Here is a 21,907-nt window from a genome sequence, read left to right as displayed (position 1 = left end):
ACATGCCCAGTTCTTTCAGTCTTTCCTCACAGGGCTTTGTTTCTTCTTGTATTATGATGGCCACTGTCTGAACAGTGTAATCTTATGCGTATCTACTTGGGAGTAATTCCTGCTGAGTTCAGTGAGACTTGCATTCAAGCAGGTGTGTGCATGGCTAAGGCCAAAACCCCAGAAAGGGAGGCAGGGCATTTGGGCTGAGGTTCATTTGATATTTTTCTCTCTTAAACTGTGAGTATGTCTGAGGGGAAAAACTAATGGCTGACTCTGCAGAATGTTTATTCTTCTTAGTGTTCAGCAAAATGTTTCAATTTCCTATCTGAAGGGTAATTTTTATTACCATTTCAGCTTCAGAAACACGCTAGTGTATTATCCAACACACGAAAACAATAAAGTTATGTACCTCGATTTATATTTTGTTCAAATCTCAAATTCTAGATATTAGCAAATCAACTCCATTGTTGAAGAAACTTTTCTGCCCAGTTTCCTTCTTTCAGAGGTCGAGTGGGGAAGTGGATCTCGCCAGCAGGCTGGTTCCCTACCTCTCCCTCCCCTTTGGGGGCCAGTGCTGACAGGTGGGAGGGGCCACCTACCTGTCAATCACCTGATGTCACAATTACATCAATGACCCTGTTTTCCTGTGCCCACGTGGTTTGTTATATACATAGCCTCAGTGATGGTCTATGGAAAGGAAAAGCAAAGATAAGAATAAAAAAGAAGGAAAGTGACTTGAGTACGGTCATTTAGTGCATCGGCAACACAGCTGGGGGGAAAACCCCAGCTTAGATTGGCTGGACCCAAGCAAAACTCTCACTGTGCTGACTTGTACTTTGTCAGACCTGGCACAGTTGTTAAATTAGGCTAAGGTAGCAGACTGCAGTACAGATCATGAACTGGTAATATCGAAAATCAGAGTAAAGCTAAAGAACAGCAAAGCAATCCTAATGCCAAAATAACATCCCAGATGAATTTAAAGATCAAATAAGGAACAGATCTGAGGCTTTAAACTTAGCTGACAGAGAACCAGAAGAACTATGGAGTGAAGTCAGAGCCATTATCAGGGAAGAATTCAAAAAGACAATACCTCTAATTAAACAGAGAGAAAGACCTCAGTGGATGGCTGATGAAACTCTTAAAATGGTTAAAGAGAGAAGGAAAGCAAAAGTAAAAGGAGATAGAAACATGGTTAGAACCCTAAATGCAATAATACGGCAACTAATATGTAGGGACAAAGAGAACTACTACAATAATTATTGTACAGAAATAGAAGAGCATAATAAAAAAAGGTAGCTGAATGTCAAGAAGGCTAAAGTAATGACAACAGAAGATTTATGCAACTTTAAAGTTGACAATGAGGACATTCAACTTGTCAAGGATTATCAATACCTTGGCACAGTCATTAACCAAAATGGAGACAATAGTCAAGAAATCAGAAGAAGGCTAGGACTGGGGAGGGCAGCTATGAGAGAACTAGAAAAGGTCCTCAAATGCAAAGATGAATCACTGAACACTAAAGTCAGGATCATTCAGACCATGGTATTTCCGATCTCTATGTATGGATGTGGAAGTTGGGCAGTGATGCCATTGGGGATTGAACTTGGGGCCTTCTGCAGATGCATGTAAGGCAGATGTTCCACCACTAAGCTATGGTTAATGTTGGTAGGCTTCCTTGCTGATGTGGCTTGTTTCCCTGCTGCCCATTCCTTTGGGAATAGTTGGGTGATGCAGTACACAGATTGAGTCCCTGCCTGGCATCCTTCAGGCCACTGGTTCAACTCCTGTTGTGGGCATGATCCTTGAGAGAACCATCGTTTATACTTCCTGGATCCAGCTGGAACACTTATTCTGCTGTGCTTGTTCTTGTGAAACGAGCTTCCCAACCTGGTGCCCTCCAGATGTTTTGGAGATACAACCCACATCTGCCCCAACCAGTACCCCCACAGACCGAAACGTCAAGGGCACCAGATCCAGGAAGGCTGTTCTAGAGGAATCGGGTGTTGCTTTCTTCCTGCGTGTTATGACACAGCAATGCTGATTTTTCTCCCTCATTTTTGGAAGGTTGAAGTCAGCCTCCAGAGCAGTTTCCAACCAGGCATGAAGCTAGAGGTGGCCAATAAGCACAATTCAGACACCTACTGGGTGGCGACCATCATTACTACGTGCGGACAGCTCTTGCTGCTGCGTTACTGTGGCTATGAAGACGACCGCAAAGCTGATTTCTGGTGTGACGTGATGACGGCAGATCTCCATCCTGTGGGCTGGTGTACCCAGAACAATAAAGTGTTGATGCCTCCCAATGGTGAGTCTGGTGTTCTGGTATGGCAAAGTGGCCAAGAGCTTCTTCATACTATTCTAGCGTGTGTGTGTGTTTGATCTTTGTTCCACCTGCAAATCTGATTCTTTATTTTTGTTTGCAAGCAAGTTCCAACTGGAAGATCTTGCATCAAGAAAAAACAAAGTTCTCTCTGAAAGGGCTGCAGCTCGATGTCAGAGCACATGCCTTGCATGCAAAAGGTCTCATATTCAATCCCCAGCATCTTAAGGTAGGACTGGGTGCTCCTCTTGGTGACCTGCTTATTTAACGCTCAGCCTGATTTGATTGCACAAATCTGACACAGAGGTAGGGATGGGTGAATCCGTCAGTTTTGGTTTATTTCACCTTGTCTCACATTTCCAGCCTTATGTCCAGTCCTCCACATTTCCACATCGGTTTGTGATTTTTTTTTTAGTCCTCATGAAAACTTGCCAGCATTTTAGTGCAAATTTCTCCTAATATACACGTTTTTGTGTGCAATTTGCCTAATGTACACATTTTTGTGTTACTTTACTTTCACCGCTGTATGCGTTTTTCTGCACACCTTTATGCATTTTTGTACACATTGGTGCGCTGGAAAACCACATTGCAAAATTTGGAGAAGTGTGAATCTTGAAGGATGGCTGTGTTTCAGTTTGTATGTTGTTTCAGAAAGTGCAGTTTAGGTAAGTTCATCTTGAAATGTAAACTGAATCAAATTTCTCCCCCTGACTATGGATAGAGACTCACTCACTGTTCTGCCTGTTCCAGTGCATCTCCACCTCCCTTTTCTGAAAATGGGGGCACACAATGCTAGTCAAATCCCACCCCTTTTTACTGTAAAACCTGGTAGAATAGGCGTGAGTGCATTTTTAAACATTAGCTTCAGACAGCTTTCGCAACTGATCAGCAGATCAACCCTGTTCCCCCTCCAGATGTGGCTGATGGAAACTTTTCGCTGTAGGTGACTAGTGTACTCACTGCCCTAGTCTGGTCTGAGTTGTTTGCGGGGTGGTTATATGACAATGAGCATTGCCCCTGATTTGCTTATGCAGTGTTTACACATCTTCCCATTAATCATTCATTCATTCCACACTTTTCCATTCATTTCTCCGTCACTTGCCTAACCACAAAAAAATCTGTTCCTTTTTCAAAGTGGTTTTGTTTTGCTAGGGCGCAGAGTGCTTTGACCTGCTTTAAACTGCGCAAACATTTATGGGATGTGCTTGAAATCACTCCCAGAAAACAGAATCTGGAGGCACTGTGGGAAAGACACTTTGTCTGAAATCCAAGTTTGAATGTCACCTTTGCCACAATCTCAGTAGGTGGACTCAGACAAGCCCCTCTCCAATGCAATGTGAGGATAATTAAACTGATATACCTTACAGGGTTGTTGGAAGGATTACAACAAGAGAGCATGTGTGAAGTGTTTTGGGTGCTTGAAAGCGCTACGTAAATGCTATGGGTCTTTTTTTTCTTTTTTGCCTGTCATGTTTGATTCTTTTGTTGGCCTGTTTCTGCTTTTGACAGTACCAAAGGGGCAGTTGTGTTCTCTGTTGCAGTAAAAGCTGCAAAGCGTTTGAGGGACACCTTAAAAGACTTAACATGTTTATTATGAAATTAGCTTTTGTGGACTAAAGACTACTTCATCAGATACATGGCATGTGTATTGTTAGTTCTACAGGGTTGTAGACCTAAAATAAAATGCGGCCAAATAGCATTGAAATTGTTTTTTTTGGGGGGGGGAGAGTGGGAAGTTTAACAGAGTAGTTGGGGGCGGGAATCAAGAACCAAGAGCAGTCCTCATGACAACATTTTCTTGCAAGCTCTGTGTGGTGATGATGTGTTTGATTTGTTTTCTCAGAGAAAACATGCTTTGCATGCAGAATTGGACTCTGGTTCCATTCCCCGGCACCTCCCCATCAGGCAGGGGGAAATTCCTGTCTGGAGAATTTTCATTGGAGAGCTGCTGCTGGTCAGTGTAGTCAGTACTAAGCTAGATGCATGGAGCAATTGTGTGACTTGGTAGAAAGCACCTCCCTCTGTCGTGGTAGCAGCCCTGCTTTGATCTTTTCCCCCAGGCATGGGAAAGACCTTTCCTCAAGGCCCAGAGACACTCTGCCAATTTCAGTAAACGATACTTGGGATGGGCTGTAGTTCAGTGGTGGGACATCTGCTTGGCATGCAGAAGGTCCCAGGTCCAATCGCCGGCATCTCCAGGTAGGCTGGGAGAAAAATCCAGTCTGTCCAAAGCCCTGGACAGCCACTGCCAGTCACTGTGGACAATACTGAGCTTAGAAGCACCAGGGGTCTGACTTGATTACAAGGAAGCTTCCTGTGGTTCTACTGGGTTGACTGGACCAATGAGATGGCTCATTTCTAAGGCCACTTAGAAATGTGTTCATATGTGCTTATATAAAAGAATTCGTAAAAGGAGAATGGCAATCGATCTGAGAGCTAGTGCACGAGTGTTTCTGCAATACTGTTACCTACCTGGCTAGTAATGAATCCAGCAAATACATACGGAGTTTAGATGATATAGGTTTGTGGGTGTGTGTGTTAGCCTTCCAAACGCTGATTTTATGATGTGCTTCTAATTCATTTTTGTGAAGAAGAGGGAGAAGGGATTGAGGGTCAAATGAATCACAATATACTCGGGTCAAAAGGGAAGAGGTTTTATTGAGTGCTATAATGGAAACAAATGATTGCTTTACAGCTGGAGGCTTCACAGAGATGCTGTGCACTGCTTAGTTTCAACTGATGCGGTTCACCGTCAGGCGCGGAATACGGTGTATTTCCCAAATGCCTCCACAGAAGGGAAGGGATGTAGCTCAGTGGCAGAGCATCTGCCTTGCACCCAGAAGGTCCGAGGTTCAGTCCCCGGCATCTCCAGACAGGATCGGAATGTCCCGTCTGAAACTCCAGAGAGCTGCTGCCAGTCAGTGGAGACAATATTGAGCTAGATGGACCAATGGTGTGACTCTGTGTAAGCAGCTTTCCATGTTCCTAGAACATTTGGAGGATACCAGCCCGGGAACGGCCGCTGTGTATGCAGCTAGGCCTAGCCCAGGGATGTGCGCACAATGATGGGCACCCCATGAGAAAAAGCACCCATTCTGCTCCGGTGTTTGGAAATACAGCTGGATGGGTCTCAGTGCTGTGGAGGCTTTTACACCAGCATCTCAGCTGCAGCCATTTCCTCTGGCCAGTAGTGGTTGGTGCCACTGTCTATTGGGACTGGTGGGGCGGAAGGCTGGGAGGATATTGACAGGCAAAACCACAGCCAATAACAGTCGGAGGCAACTACTAATTTTGTCTCCACCCTGCTCTCTGCTGAGTTGTACAGGGGTAAAACTAAGGCTAAGGGCTCATCTGCACCTTACTTTTAAAGCAGTACTTGAAACAACCATGGCTTTCCCCAAAGAAGCCTGGGAACTGTAGTTTGTTACAGGTGCTGAGAATTGTTAGGAAAACCTTATTTCTCTCATAGTGCTATAATTCCCAGAGTTCCCTGGGAAGAAGGAATTGGTTTTTAAATCACTCTGAGAATTGTAGCTCTGCGAGGGGAATAGGTGTCTCCTGACAGCACTCTTAAAAGAGCCCTGAAAAGAGTGTTTCTAAATGATGTAGCCGAAGTATTAATGTGCCAACCAACTTCGGATCAGGTTCCCACTACTTGTGAACCACAGCTTTGTATGCCCTTCCACTGTAAATATGATTTCTCTTTGTGATCTAAAACTGCTTTTTAAATAAGCATATCTGCAGTACAACAGCTCAGGTATAATCTGCAGAATAAGCATATAGGGTTTTTTTTGGTGAGTGGGGGCTGCCACACTTTCTCCCTTCCCGGTCACATCATGTCATAATTATTAATCCTTCCTTTCTGTTTAACGTATTAAGGGTGAAGTTAACAAAACGCAACACATTATTGGCACCGCAGAACAGTAAGCAAACGCTGCAGATTTCATTTAGAGAGAAGGGGTGGCCAGCGGGAGCAGGCCTGTTTTACTTGGGCAAATCAATGAGATTTGATTTAGCCTTTAGCTTTCAAGAGACAGCTGCCAAGTGACTGTGTTATACGGTCCCCATAAAATCAAGTCATTTAACTTGCTGGCTTTCATTATTTAGGAGGAGGGGCTGGCAGGATTGGCCTGTGGCACCTGCAAGCGCCACGATCTGTTTGCATCCTGTCCTGAAAGAACATTGGACTGGCGGCTGCTGTTCATTACACTGACATGCCACCTTTCATCCAAGCAGCTCAAGGCAGCATACATGGTTCTCCCTCTCCCCCTCCTTTTATGCTCACAACAACTCTGTGAGGTAGGCTAGGTCAAGAGAGAGCGACTGGCCCAAGATCATCCAGTGAACTGCATGGCTTAGTGTAGATCTGAACCCAGGTCTCTTCAGCCTTAGTCCAACAGTGTAAGTGCTACACCACACTGGGCTATTTGTCACTTGATGGCTCCAGTGTCTCATGATGGCTTGCACAGCTGTCTGTGGTCCACCAGCATGCAATAGCTCATTCAGAACTTTCCCAGCACCTTCCTTTCCAATGGACTCTGTTCTCAGAATCCGCTGCAAATCATCAGATGCAGACCAAGAGATGAATGTGCATTTTTGTTCACTATTGCTATGAAGGGGATAATACTTTTCTTTTTTAGGGATTTATACATGTTACTGTCACTGTTCTTTTTTTAGATACACTTTTTAATTTTATTTTTTTAAACAGATGAACCAGCCTGGGTGGATAGTATCATTATATAATTTAGTCAGTAGGTGGCACTGGACCTAATTGTATCAGGGTGGACTCGAGAGTTTCCTGTGCATCTTCTGTTGTCTTTGGAAAGAGGCAATAACATTCTTGTCTAGCTTTCTGGATTAGGGTGTCCTCTAAGCCTTCCATGGCACAGCCCATTATGAATGTCAAGGGAAGAAATGTCTCTAGGTGGCTTTTGTGCTGGGGTAAAAATGTTTTTGAGGTTGGAGCCCTGTAATTGAATTTGTGTCCACTTTCTCAAGCTACCCTTTGAGAACCTTACAGAGGAAACGAGAGATTCTAGTTGAAAACGTTCCTTCACAGGAAATGCCTGTCTCCGCTGCTTAGAAGTCATCTTGCAGCTGTCTGGTGGAAAATGCAACTACCTGAGGTTGCTCAAGATAACAAGCATTACATATTAGAACAGATGATGCAAAATGATGCAGAAATATTTTAAATGGGGACAGGAAGGCTGTGATTGTGAGCTCCAAATGCCAGTGGGTGTCAAATTTCCTCTGTTCAACACAGGAGGCCACAGATATGGAAATGCTGTTCGTTCCAGTCTCACCATTAATTATATATATGTGTGTGTGTATGTGTGTGTGTGATTAATTTCTCATTACAAATTGATGTCATTTGAATTGCAAACACTTGCTATCCTGGCAAGCGGACCTGTTTTACCCCTTCGTACAAAATGAACTTTATTTAAATGAGATAATAAGATGCCCACATCAATGAACGGATGTTGATCATCAAAACCAGCAGTGCCAAAATGAGAGGCGTCCCTCTGGGTTATAGGCTGGGCCATGAGCCCCACCGTTCCAACAGGGGTGGGCTGGGATGGCGACGTTTGACAGAGGAGGCGGAGGAGGGAGAAGAGGGAGCTGGGACAAACCAGAGGGAGGAGGAGGACCCAGCCCCCTTAGGGTTAGGGAAGGGGCAGGAGAGTGCCCGCCTCCAGAGTGAAATGCTTCATGGGTAACTGGGGAAGTAATCAAATAGACCGGGGTGGGCGGCAGAGCAGGAGAAGCCAAGGGGCAGGGCAGGCCACTATTCCATCATCAAGGACTTGGCGCCACCTTTGGCGCAAGCAGTTGCATCCCCCCCTTGCAGAAGTGCCCACCTGCAAGCACAGTCTTTTCTTACAGGATGAGAGTCGTGGGAGGATGCTCACCACGCCTTGCTTTTTTAAAGCTAGGCAGGGAAGGGCATGGTGGCTTATTGGGACATCTTTGTTGCTACCGCTCAGTCTTGACCTCCAGACGCTGCTCTTCAGACACTTGCATTGCGATCCCCTCTAACCAGAGGCTACTGCTGAACCTGTTAGCAAGCCCTCTTGAATACAGCTCTCTCTGTGACTGGGAAGTAAGAGCCTTTGGGACAGTGAGCCAGGACATGATGTCCCAGAATCTTACAACGGCCAGTGCAGCCACTGCCAGTTACGCTTCCCATGTTTTCTTTGAGAGATAGGAAGTGATGACGAGATCTGACTTCTTCCAACAAAAGGTGAGGCTCTTATTGGCTGCAAGACGTTCGTAGGATTGAGGAGGTAATCGGGCAGGTGACAGTACAGAAAACTTAGATCTAGGGATGGGGAGAAAATCTGTTCAGTTTGCATTTAAAGGTGAATCTACCTAATTCACACTTTCCGAAACAATATGCGAAGCCATCTTTCTGAATTCACACCTCTCTGAATTTTGCAGTGCAGTTCTTCAGTCAAGGCATGAGTATAAAACTGCATATGCTTAAGTAAAATGTGCATAGAAATGGATGTATTAGTGAAAATAACATAAAATGTATCTTGTTTTGCAAAAATGTGTGAATTGGGAGAAATTGCATATAAAATGAGTGTGTAAGGAGAAATTCACATGAAAATGCTGGTGAATTTTCATGACTCCTGGGTTGTTGTTGTTTTAAATTCATAAATGGATGAAGAATGGGGGAGAGCACCAATCATACAGATAGAGGTGAGCCAGTGCATATAGTGTACTTGGATTTTCAAACTGCTTTCAACAAGGTACTTCCCGAGTAAGCTTAGCAGTCATGGAATAAGAGGAGAGGTCCTCTTGTGGATCAGGAACTGGTTAAGCAGCAGGAAGCAGAGAGTAAGAATAATCAGACAGTTCTCCCAATGGAGGGCTGTAGAAAGTGGAATCCCCCAAGGATGGGTATTGGGACCTGTGCTTTTAACTTGTTTGTAAATGATCTAGAGTTAGGGGTGAACAATGAGGTGGCCACGTTTGCTGATCATACTAAATTGTTCAGAGTTGTTAAAACAGAAACAGATTGTGAACAGCTCCAAAAGGACCTCTCCAAACTAAGTGAATGGGTGGTAAAATGGCAAATGCAATTCAGTGACAACAAGTGTAAAGTGATGCATGTCAGGCCAAAAAATCTTAATTTCATATATGCCGTTATGGGGTCTGAACTGGGGGTGATTGACCAGGAATGAGACCATGGGGTCGTAGTGGATAGCTCAATGAAGATGTCAACCCAGTGAGCAGCAGTTGTGACAAAGGCAAATTCCATGCAAGGAATCATTAGGAAAAGTATTGAAAGTAAAACTGCTGATATCATAATGCCATTATATAAATCAGCGGATAAGAGAAAAATCAACTTATTTGAAATGTGGTGTTGAAGGAGAGCTTTGTACATACCCTGGACTGTGAAAAAGAGAAATAATTGGGTGTTAGAACAAATTAAACCGGAACTATCACTAGAAGCTAAAATGATGAAACTGAGGTTATCATTCTTTGGACACATCATGAGAAGACATGATCACTAGAAAAGACAATAATGCTGGTCAAAACAGAAGGGAGTAGAAAAAGAGGAGGGCCAAACAAGCGATGGATTGATTCCATAAAGGAAGTCACAGACCTGAACTTACAAGATCTGAACAGGGTGGTTCACGACAGATGCTCTTGGAGGTTGCTGATGCATAGGGTCACCATAAGTTGTGATTGACCTGAAGGCACATAACAACAACAATTATATAAATCTATGGTGTGGCTGCATTTGGAATAATAATAATAATAATAATAATAATAATTTTTGTGTCGCCTATCTGGCCGAAACCACTCTAGGCGACGTACAACATTAAATTCAACAATACATAATAATACAATACATAATAAAATACAATGCAGTCAACAATAACCATTTTAAAAAGCAGCAGTACAGGGCCATCAATAGACAATTTTAAAACAATATAAAGAAATTAGCCCACCCCGGGGACCCCAAAGGCCTGTCCAAAGAGCCATGTTTTTAAGGCTCGGCGAAATGTATCTAGGGAAGGGGCATGGCGAAGATCGAACGGGAGGGAGTTCCAGAGAGTGGGGGCCACCACTGAGAATGCCCTCTCTCTAGTCCCCACCAACCTAGCTGTTTTCGTTGGTGGGACGGAGAGAAGGCCCTGTGTGGCTGATCTGGTCGGGTGGCTTAGTTGGTGGTACTGGAGGTGCTCCTTCAGGTAAACTGGGCCGAGACCGTATAGGGATTTAAAGGTTAAGACCAACACCTTGAATTGGGCCCGGAAAACAACTGGAAGCCAATGTAGATGAAATAACACCGGCGTGATGTGATCACGGCGGCGGCTGTTTGTAAGCAGGCGTGCCGCCGCATTCTGCACCAGTTGTAGTTTCCGGACCGTTTTCAAGGGTAACCCCACGTAGAGTGCATTGCAGTAGTCTAATCGAGAGGTGACCAGGGCATGTACCACCAGTGGGAGCTGATGAATAGGAAGGTAGGGTTGCAACCTCCGTATGAGGTGTAGTTGATACCAAGCTGCCCGGCTCACTGCCGAAATCTGAGCCTCCATGGACAGCTTGGAATCAAGAACAACCCCGAGGCTGCGGACCTGATCCTTCAGGGGCAATTTTACCCCATTAAGATTCAGGTCAGCAACACCCAACCTTCCCCTGTCACCCACAAGTAGCACCTCGGTCTTATCAGGATTGAGCTTCAGCCTGTTTCTTCCCATCCACCCACTCACGGATTCCAGGCACTTGGACAAGGTCTCTACAGCCAACTCCGGTGAAGATTTAAAGGAGAGATAGAGCTGCGTGTCATCAGCATATTGGTGACACCGCAGCCCCAAACCCCTGATGATAGCTCCCAGCGGTTTTACATAGATGTTAAATAGCATGGGAGAGAGGATAGAACCCTGTGGTACTCCACAAGTGAGGGGCCAAGGGTCTGAAACCTCATCTCCCAGTGCTACCTGTTGATGCCTGAATAGTACAGTTCTGGTTGCCTCACCTCAAAAAAGATATTGTAGTGCAAGAAAAAATTCAGAAAAGGACAACCAAAATGGCCAAGGGGATTGAGAGACTCCCCTATGCGGAAAGATGACAACATCTGAGGCTTTTTAGTTTAGATAAAAGATGAGTCAGAGGTGACATGATAGAAGGGTATAAAATTATGCATGGCTTGGAGAAAGTGGAGAGGAAAAGCTTTTTCTCCCTTTCTCATAACTCTAGACCTCATGGACATCCAATAGAGCTGAATGCTGGAAGATTCAGGACAGAGAAAAGAAGGTGCTTGTTCACACAGCACATGGTTGAACTATGGAATTTGCTTGCACGGGAGGCCGTGATGGCCACCAATTTGGACGGCTTTAAAAGAGGATTAGACAAATTCATGGAGAATGAGGCTACTAGCCATGATGGCTATGCTCTGCCTCCATAGTCAGAGGCGGTATGTTTCTGAATACCAGTTCCTGGAAACTGCAGGAGTGGAAAGTGCTCTTGTGCTCAGGTCCTGCTTGCAGGTTTCCCATGGCCAACTGGTTGGCTACTGTGGGAACATGATGCTGGATTAGATGGGCCATTGGCCTGATCCAGCAGGTCTTTCTTATGTTCTTATGAGAACTGAACTTAAGATGGGAAAAATCAGGATCTGAAAGAAAATGAAGCTGTCCGATTCGCCCATCGCTGGAGCTAACCTGTTGCACTGGCAAGAGCTGGATAGTGATTCTGGTTGTGTGGTTTAAGCAGCCAGGATCTCAGTGAATAGGGCGAAATGTGTGCTGAGCTAATTTTGTTACATGCACTCCCCCTTCTCCATGTAAGGTGAGACATTCCAGGGATGATAGATTCTCACCTTGAGTTGGTGTCTTTGGGGAGGGAGGGATCCCTGGAGACTTCTTGAGGTTTTGTAATATGTGAGTGTATTGACTAATATACATGTGAGGCAGGCAGGTTAAACACTCAGAGAGGACACCAAGATAGGTAAAAGAAAGTACTTCTTCACACAGCACATGGTTAAATTATGAAATTTGCTACCACACAAAGTGTTGTTTGTTGTTGTTGTTGTATTAAATTTATATCCTCCTTCCTCCAAAAGGGAGTCCAGGGCAGCAAACAGGTGAGAAAGCACTAAAGATATATTTAAAAGAAAACATCCTTAAAAAAAAAACATTTACAAACATTGTAAAAAACAAATTCCAATACAGATGCAAACTGGGATAATAAGGTCTCTACTTTGTTGAAAGAGGAAGGTCTTCAGTAGGTGCCGAAAAGATAACAGAGATGGCACCTGTCTAATATTTAAGGGGAGGGAATTCCAAAGGGTAGTGATGGGCACCAACTTGATGACTTTCAAAGACTATTAGTCCAATGCCTGGAAGATTAGACTAATTCATTGGCTACCAATGGCTACTACTTGCACACTCCCAATTCTTCCCTTGCAGCTACTGCTTTAAATTTGAATAATGTGATGTCATATGTCAGGGTGATTGACAGGTGGTTGGCTCTTCCTGCGTGTCAAAGTAGCCTGGGTACGGCAGATCACTTCCCTATCCCCACTCTAGGATGTTACTCTTGGCCTGCCAAACCTGCGTGTACTAGTTTGTGCAAGTGTAGGGTAGTGGCTAGAGTGTCAGACAAGGACCTGGGAGACCAGGGCTCAAATCCCCATTCAGCCATGAAGCTCATTGGCCATGGGCCATTCACAGCCTCTAAGCCTAACCTACCTCACAGGGTTGTTGTGAGGATAAAATGGAGAGGAGGAGAACTGTGTACGCCACCTTGAGTTTCTTGGAGGAAAGGCGGGATAGAAACGCAAAAAAAAAAAAATCCAAGTCACACCATTGATCCTGCTAGCTCAGTACTGTCTACACTGACTGGCAGTGACTCTCTAGGGCTTCAGACCAGAGTTTTCCCCAGCCCTACGTGGAAATCTGCATGCAAAACATGTGCTCTACCTCTGAGTTGTGGCCCTTCCCTATTTCAGAAGACGGTTTAACACAGAATAGCCAGAGCTGAAATAGGAGCATATTATTTATTACATTTGTCAGTCGCTTTTGTATACACATATGTGCACTCAAAGTGACTTAATAAAACATTAAAATAAAAAAGTAAAATATTTTAAAAAATAAAGCCTAAGTATATGAAGCTCCCTTATATCGAGTCAGACGATTGGTTCATCTAGCTCAGTATTGGCAACACTGACTGGCAGCAGCTGTCCAGGTTTTCAGAACGAGGACATTTCCAGTCCTGTGTGGCGATGCTGAGGATTAAACCTGGCACCTTCTGCATGCAAAACAGGTGCCCTGCCACTGAGCTGCGTCCCTACCTCTTCTTCATTAAAAGAAATTTGTCTGCTGTTTATAACAACTTCCAAATAACTTGTGGGTTAAACAAAATGTAGCATGGAAGCATCTGAATCATGTCAAAACAGCGAGACCCAAATGAATGGCATATAATGATTTCTAAACAATATTGTGGCTGCAGCCAAGTATAGAGTGGAAATTTATGGGAGATTTAATGAACAAATATTTTGTGCCTACATGACGCTTCTCTGGTTGTGTGTGATTTAAGCGGAAAGCAGTAAACAAAGAAGCCACCTTCAGGGTTTGTTTAGGCTTTTAAATTGAACTAATTTAATCAACTTCTTCAGTCAGGCTTGATATTGGTTTATTTCTGCGTGCTGTACTGTATTCAAAGCTTGCTGAATTCTTTCTCCTCCTTCAGTTTAAAAAAAAAAATACAGGTTTTGTGTCTTGGCTGGAGAACTTCATAAAATTGCTCATCTAATTGTTTTTCTGTTAACCAAGTTACTGCTTTTGGAGATCAGTTTTTTTTTTAAAAAAAGGAAAAAATATTGGGCTGAATCTGCTGAGGAAATTGATTTGATCATTTTAGTTAAACCTTCAACTTTTTTTGCAATTAAGCATTATAGAAACCAGTTATTATTAATAATAGCAACTTTAATAGGGAAAATAAAAGAGTCTTCACTTGACATCGAAAAAGATGTTGGGGTTGGTGCTAGGCAAGGCTCTTGGACAGGACATTCCAAAGATTGAGGCATCACCACTGAAAAGGCCCTTCCCAATCAGTGTAGACATGAGATGGGGAATCTGCAGCTTGGAGGCTGGATGTGGCCCACAGTGCAGTGGTGGCTCGTACCCTTGGGACTAGTAGGGCAGAAGGCAGGGAGTCCAAAAAGCAGGTGGAGCCAGAGCCAATGACAGGCAGAGCCAACTGGTTCTAGTTTTGTACCTATCCTCTTGCCTGCTGAGTTCTACAAGGACAACCCTGACGGTAGAAACACACTCACTGCTCTGCCGGTTCTAGTGTGGCTCCACCTCTTTCTTCTGAAAACAGGGGCACACAATGCTAGTCAAACCCCCACCCCTTTTATTGTAAAACCTGGTGGAAGTTGCTTGAGTGTGTGTTTCTTAAAAATTCAGCTTCAAGGAGATTTCACATCTGATTGGCAGATCAACCCGTTCCCCCTCCAGGTGTGGCTAATGGAAATGCTTTGTTCTGGTGACTAGTGTGTTCACAGCCTCAGGGCTCATCTACATAGGAGCATTTTTTTTGTAGCAAATACACTTCTTTTACTTTTGTAATAGATTTGCACCATCCGCAGTTCCTGCTCAATGTTAGCTGCCAATTGGTTTTTCCCATTCACGCAAGTAGGTGTTCCTCTGGGAAGGCTTAGTCTTGCTGTTTCCTTGTGCTCCCCCCCTCTAATTATACATTTCCATTTGGGTCCTGCTTGTGGGTTTCCCAGAGGCATCTAGCTGGTCTGGCTGTGTGAACAGGATGCTGGACTAGATGGGCTACTAGTCTGATCCAGTGGGGCTCTTCTTGTGTTCTTAAATGAGGGGGGAAAGGGATAGGTGAGACAGAGAGAGAGAGAAAGAGCTATGCAATCTTACCATGCCCCAAACTCCGCCTGCCATTTTGTTTTAGGCTCTGAGCCCTGTTGGCTCCAGACCCTGAATGACATTTCCTGTGGGTAAACAACAGCCCTTCATAGAAGACACGTTCACTCCCCCTGGTATAGACGTTACTGAGCTAGATGGTCCATTGGTCTGATTCATGGGAAGCTGCCCTATACTGTGAGACCATTGGTTCAGCTAGTTCAGTATTGTCTTCTCTGATTGGCAAGAGCTCTCCAGGGCTTCAAACTGAGGTCTCTCCTGGCCCTACCTGGAGATGCTGAGGACTGAACCTGGGACCTTTTTCATGCAAGGCATACCTGCTCTAACCACTGAGGTGCAACCCTAACTGCATCTATGACAGCTCCCTGTGTTTTAATACAGATCCGAACTCCCTTAATAAACGAAACTGGCAGTCTTAGGAGCTTTGTGTGTGCTAATCTCCTTCTAGTGAAAACCCTTTTTATTTTTTGAAGTGACATCTTCATGGCAAGCTACAGATGGACGGTGTCCGCAATAAAATAAAGAGACTCGGATTTATGGGACATTTGGAATGAATAACTGTCACGCTGGAAGGGAGTAAAACCTTTTTAATGAAATGACCCTGTGCTATATTATGAAAATATCAGTTCACCAACACCACCTTTATTACAGCTGGGAAGTTATTTTGGGATTAAATAAAAGGAGGCTTATGGAGATGGTGGCGGTGTTGGGGAGGATTTATTAGGCGATCAACAGGCATGGTGCAAAATACATATCAATTACATGGGGAGAGGTGGGGTGTAATGAAACAAGTAAATAATGCTACTCTACAGAGTGAGGCAAGTAAAGAGAATTCAGGTCTCTGCCTCAAACTGCTTACAGTCTAAGCTGGGGTGGGGAACCTCAGGCCAATAAGCCAATCTGGGGCCACTGGGACTTTCCATTTGGCCTGCTAGGCTGTTTTAGGGAAGCTACACCCCCCTCTCTACAGATGGTGGCCCCCAGCTGTGGAATGCTCTCCCAAGGGAGGTGTGCCTGGTGCCTTCTTTGTCTGCCTTTGAAAAATGAAATGGGCTGCCTTCAAGTCGATTCCGACTTATGGGAGGCCCTATGAATAGGGTTTTCATGGTAAGCGGTATTCAGAGGTGGTTTTACCATTGCCTTCCTCTGAGGCTGAGAGGCAGTGACTGGCCCAAGGTCATCCAGTGAGCTTCATGGCTATGTGGGGATTTGAATCCTGGTCTCCCAGGTCTTAGATCTTCCTTTCATTCAGGCCCTTAAACTGTGCTGTTGTAGGCTGCAATCCAGTACACACTTACCTGGGAGTAAGTCCCATTGAACCCAGTGGAGCTTACTTCTGAGTAGATATATGTTGGATTGCAGCCTTAGTTTCTTTCATTTGGGTTCTAAGTTTTTATATCGTATGTTTTAAAGTTTGTGTTATATTCTATGCTTTTAAAATCTGTCTGATACTGTATGCGTTTAAATTTGTTACAAGTCGCCTAGAGACAGTTGGGTATGAGGCGACCAACAAATGGAATAAACAAAAAATAAGTAAAATAAACTGATGTCAAGTATGGGATGGGCAAGGGTGGGGCTTGAAAGGAATAATTGGGAGCTTCAAGTGGGTTTCCAACTGCTCCTTTGCTGGAGCAAGCGCGCTTCCATCCACCCGTCAGCTGATGGCTGGGAAGACTCTGACTTGCTCAAGGAGGGGGAAGAGGTTTCCAGTTAGCTCCTGCTCTCTGTCACCATCACTTCTTTCCACCTGCAACATTGGGGGTGGAAAGCAGCACAGGGAGGCTTGCAAAGCATGGGGCTGGCAGTGCCCTTTCAGCTATGGTTCTCAAGCTTGGGAACCGCACACAAGGGATTTCGGCAGGTGGGCGGGACAACCCACACAGGGATGGGGGAGAAATTTGATTCAGTTCTCCTTTCAAGCTGAATCTATCAAACTGGCACTTTCCAAAACAATATAAGAACCGATACAGAGCTACCCTTCGAAATTTGCACTTGTTTGAATTTTGCAATGCAGTTCACCAACTGCCTGTTGCTCATCTGACATCATGATGACACCAGGTGACTCCTAGGTGGGTGTCTCCACCCACCTGTCAAAGTTGACTTGCAGGGGTGGTGGGAAGTATCCCTACAGGAAATGTGCTGACGAAGTAGCACCCAGCAGGATTGAACTCTTGACACATCAGATGATGAGCGGGGAGGTGGAGTTAAATCCTGCTGCTTAGGCTGCACACACCAGTTTTCTGTGGGGAACTAACAGCCCAACCAATGCAGAATTGACCCCTGCCTATCACCTGATGTCACCAAGTGACATCAAATGATTGACAGGTGGGTGTGGTTTGGGGGAAATGGCCTCTGTGATGCGTCCTTCCCTGGCTCTCCCTGTCAGGTTCCTACCTGCTCATGGTTACTGCCTGTCTCTAGGCACCACCAGGGATTCCACCAGTCCAGACCGCTCTCTCTTATGATTTCTCTCCCCGCTCTAGCACAGATCTCAACAGATCCCCCTGCTAGGCAACCACCAGTAACGTCCCAATACTAGTATTCCCAGAGACTCTGAATACTGGTATTGTTATTCTCTTCACCGCTGCCACCATTTGTTACAGTTCCCCTTCAGCCTTGGTCATTACCTTACCCTCCCTTCTGGTCTGTGAAACCCCAGCCAAGGATCAGGCCTTTGGTAAACCAAATTAAGTATTTATTACAGATAACAAAGCTAACAAGATTAACAAGATTTCTTCTTAAGGCACATAAGCATATGGTTTTACTCAATACTAATCCGAACTCCACCTCCCTCCTTCTTCACTCTCTCCTGGCAAACAACTCTCTCAAACCCCACCAAGCAATCCACTCTTTCTCTTCTCCTCCCCAGATTCCACAATTTACCACCTCACATTCACCCAGATTTACCTGTCATCCTTTCATTTATACTGTCAGCCATTTTAAACATTCAGCCAATCATCAAGCATTCTATTGCCCATTCACTCCCCCTCCTCTTTCACTACTTACCATGTATACTCTAAACAACCAGCACTTACCATATATACACTAATATATAGGAACATCACAGCCTCATAGGTCAAATTGGATCCCTTTGCAGGCCTAGATTGCCATGCAGGCCAGAGGTTTTATTGAGGTTTCACCCACAGGCCCCTGATTTATAGAATGAAGAAACACTCACAAACACTCACTGAAGCAATATCTGGCCAAGGCCGTGGACTTGTTAATATATTGGCAATGTGTTCCCATGGGAACTAATTGTGATATCCTTTCCATCAAGAGAGAGCTGAGTTTTTGAACTCTGGTAGGGCCCTCAATGTGATGCCCCCCCCCAACGTTTTTAAAAATAGCTTTTCTTATTTGGGGGGGGGTTGTCTTTTTTGAGGGAAGAAGAGATTCCCTGCTTTTTTACTCCATGCATTTGCTTGTGCTTTTCCTTTTGGTCTGTGCATTTGGGGTGTGTAGGTACTTTGCCTGTTTTGAGATGCTGTTCTGAGTATCGCTAGCCTTTCTTCTGTGAAATGAGTATGTTGTGGTCGCAACACTGATGTGCACCTGAGCCCAATGTAGTTGGGAACCAAGTTAACAGCATTTTGGGGTGCTGCCTGCCGCCTTAGAGATCTGAAGTGGGAGCAGCAGCCTTCATCTCTCTATAGCTGTGTTCCATCTGTGTACTTCCACCTATGCTTAACCTGTATATTTTTAAATAAAAGCAAATATTTCTGAATGTCAATAAACTCCAATGATCTCCTTGCGGAAGAAGCCAGTCCTCAGAGTGCTGAGACCCTGGAGCTTCTCACTGCTAGGAGAAATGGGATATACATAACAATACTGTAATACCTCCATTAACAAATCCTCCAGGAAAGAAGCTCCTTTTAAGAAAGTTTTGTTTTGGGGGTGACATACTCTGATATAGTCAGAATGTGCCTCCTTGTCTACTGGATTGTGGCTGCTGCAGGCAGCTCTCTCATGCTTGGCTGGAATGGTGCTCCTTGACAGGTGGTGCAGTCACCTCAGCAGTAAACAGTGCATCAGGTCCAGAGCCTGGAAAAGTTACTTTTTTGAACTACAACTCCCATCAGCCCCAGCCAGCATGGCCACTGGATTGGGCTGATGGGAGTTGTAGTTCAAAAAAGTAACTTTTCCAAGCTATGCCTGGAAGCACTGTTTACTGCAGACATGTCTGCTCGAGTGTAGGGGAGGATGGCAGAGAGAGAGCGCTGGAGGACCAAAGGTTCCCCATCCCTGTTCTGGAGGCCTTGTGGAGGGAGAGGGATGGACTCTGAAGAATAGCAACACCAACAACTCCCAGCTAGCAACATTTCAACAAGGTGTTCCCAAAAAAGGAGCTACATGTAGGCCACCTTGGGTTCCATGATGGAAGAGAGGTGGGAAACAAGTATAAGAAAATAAATGAAAAGGCAAAAATTGGAGCGGTAAAACAGTGCCAGGTAGAAGGGACTCTCCCTGGAAAAATCAGGGTTGGTTGGGCTGCAGGGATTCAGGTGTGATCTGGGCAGAAGGACAACACAGCTGTTAACACGTTAAAAATTGGGATGGAGAGGGAAAGGGCAGTAGCTCAGTGGTAGAGCAATCTGCTTTGTATGCTGAAGGTCCCGGGTTCAAGCACTGGTATCTCTAGATAGGGCTGGAAGAGGCCTCTAGTCTGAAACACTGGAGAGCCGCTGCCAGTCTGTGGAAACAATACTGAGCTAGACGGACCAATGACCAATGGTGAGGGAGCTTTCTATAGAGAGGCGACAGGGTCTGTATGACAAGCACATTTGTCCTGCAAATCTCTCCAAAACTGCAGGGATAAGAGAATTTTTAAAACCAACAAACAACTAGACAAGATTTACAGCCACCATCCAAGCGCTGACATTAGTAACTACCAGCAAATCCATCAACAAAACTGCAGTTGACAAAAGTCTGTAAATGTTACCAACAAAGAGAATGAATAGATGGCATCATTTACTGGCTGAGGGGGAGGATTGTACGACAAGGCCTATAGAAAGCAGCAAGATGTAACCATTGCAAATGAGCTATTTAATTAACTTGTAGCCTGGCTGGTCTTTAAGGGGGGAATGCAATATGACACAGGGCTTGGGAAAGTATGGAAGTGAGCCAGGCTCCATCCCGGGATGCTTTTGCTCCAACCAGGAAACAGCATGATGTCTTTTACACTGGTGTCTCATGCCCATTGGGACTGGTAAGGCCAGTGTTAACAAAGTCACTTAAATGACACAGTTATTGAGGGGGGGGGGAGTCTAGAGAGAAAAGTCCTGATAATACTTTCCTGAGCAAACTGAACAAAAACTGTACAATTTGAGGAGAAAGAAACAGAAAGGTTTTGTCTTTCTTAGTTCAGGCTTTGGACACGGCAGGGAGACATGCAACCAAACATACAGGGGGAAAAGCTCCCTCGGAACTACACAGCCAATCAGAGCAGGTGCTACCTCAGTGAAGATCATGCCTTTCTGTCTGGTTGCTAAGCAACACCTCCACGTGCCCCCTCTTGGCTAGTTGACTTTAACACGAACAGAATTAACCCTTAAGCTACACATTGAATGATCTCTGCTGTTGCACTTCCAGCAGCAGGGAGGCCAGCAGCGGGTGGAGCAATAGTGGTTGGCAGGGCAGGGTGGGGTTTTGACTGTGCTCCTTACCTGACTTCCCAGTGCCAGGGTCACCGAGACAAGGCTGATAGGGGGCAGTGACAAAGCCAGTCCACACTGACCTCCCTGCTGCCTCACCCCTCTCAGTAACTGACAGCAACCCTGGTGTTGGAAAGTCAGGTAAGCAGTGCACCCCTACCCCACCTGGCCTCACTAACCACTACTGCTTTTAGACTGGGAGAGGTTGTCACAATTCCCCAGGAGGTAACTCTGCAGTGCTGTCTTGGTTGCGAATTGTTAAGTCCTGTTCCATGTGACACATTCACTCCATGCCCACACCATACATGTATTCCACTATTATTCCATTGTATTCCCCCAAAGAATCCTGGGAGCTGTAGTTTGACAAAGGTGCTGAGGGTTGTTAGAGCTGTGATTGCCGGAATGGTTTAACAGTTAGTCCCTCTTCCAGAGTGAACTGTAGCTCTCTGAGAAGAATAGGGGTCTCCTAACAACAAGAAGCTAGGATAGATTGTGCCTGTAAACCACAGTTTTTTGGACTGAGATCATGATGTTTGAACTAGATTACAGAGCTTTAAATCTACTTTGTATATTCGATCTCTAACGTAATATTTCGGTCCTACATTTTTATGTGTCAGGATCTGTGTCCTCAGCTAATTGCGTCTTTCTCTTATTTTTCCAGCTATCAAAGAGAAATACGCAGACTGGACTGAATTTCTCATACGTGACTTGACGGGCTCACGAACAGCGCCTGCAAATTTACTGGAAGGCGTATGTATTGAGTTAATACATCTTCTCAAGTACTGCAATGTTTATGGTAGAACGTTTTTTAAAATCTGAGCCTGTCCAGTTGCTTTTTTTCCCCTTTGTAACCCTGACCAGGGGAGAAAAAAGAGCATTGATCGTTTACATGTGATCATCTAAGATAAGCACAATTTTAAGTGCAATTATATTCTTAAGTGATAATATTCCAGACTGCTGGAGTGGGGCAGAGGGAGGTAAATAGATCCAGATTTTCTTAGTTGGGTTTCCTTGAATGTATGGATGTGAGACTTTCTATT

The 21,907-nt window shown here is 44.8% G+C and overlaps 1 protein-coding gene across 5 annotated transcripts in view; it reads left to right on the top strand.

Annotated features, from left to right (window-relative positions):
* The window catches only part of SFMBT2 (Scm like with four mbt domains 2), a 127,408-nt gene that overhangs the window by 17,055 nt on the left and 88,446 nt on the right, over window positions 1–21,907 (top strand). For all 5 annotated transcript variants that reach the window (XM_061638291.1, XM_061638292.1, XM_061638293.1 and 2 more), the window contains exons 4-5: window positions 2,056–2,296; window positions 21,529–21,617. In XM_061638291.1, coding sequence (XP_061494275.1) covers window positions 2,056–2,296; window positions 21,529–21,617 — 330 coding nt within the window. The remainder of the gene's footprint in view (window positions 1–2,055; window positions 2,297–21,528; window positions 21,618–21,907) is intronic.

This window comes from Rhineura floridana, chromosome 8 (assembly GCF_030035675.1).
Source record: "Rhineura floridana isolate rRhiFlo1 chromosome 8, rRhiFlo1.hap2, whole genome shotgun sequence".
Lineage (NCBI taxonomy): Eukaryota > Metazoa > Chordata > Lepidosauria > Squamata > Rhineuridae > Rhineura > Rhineura floridana.
This window is presented reverse-complemented; position numbering and strand designations above follow the sequence as displayed.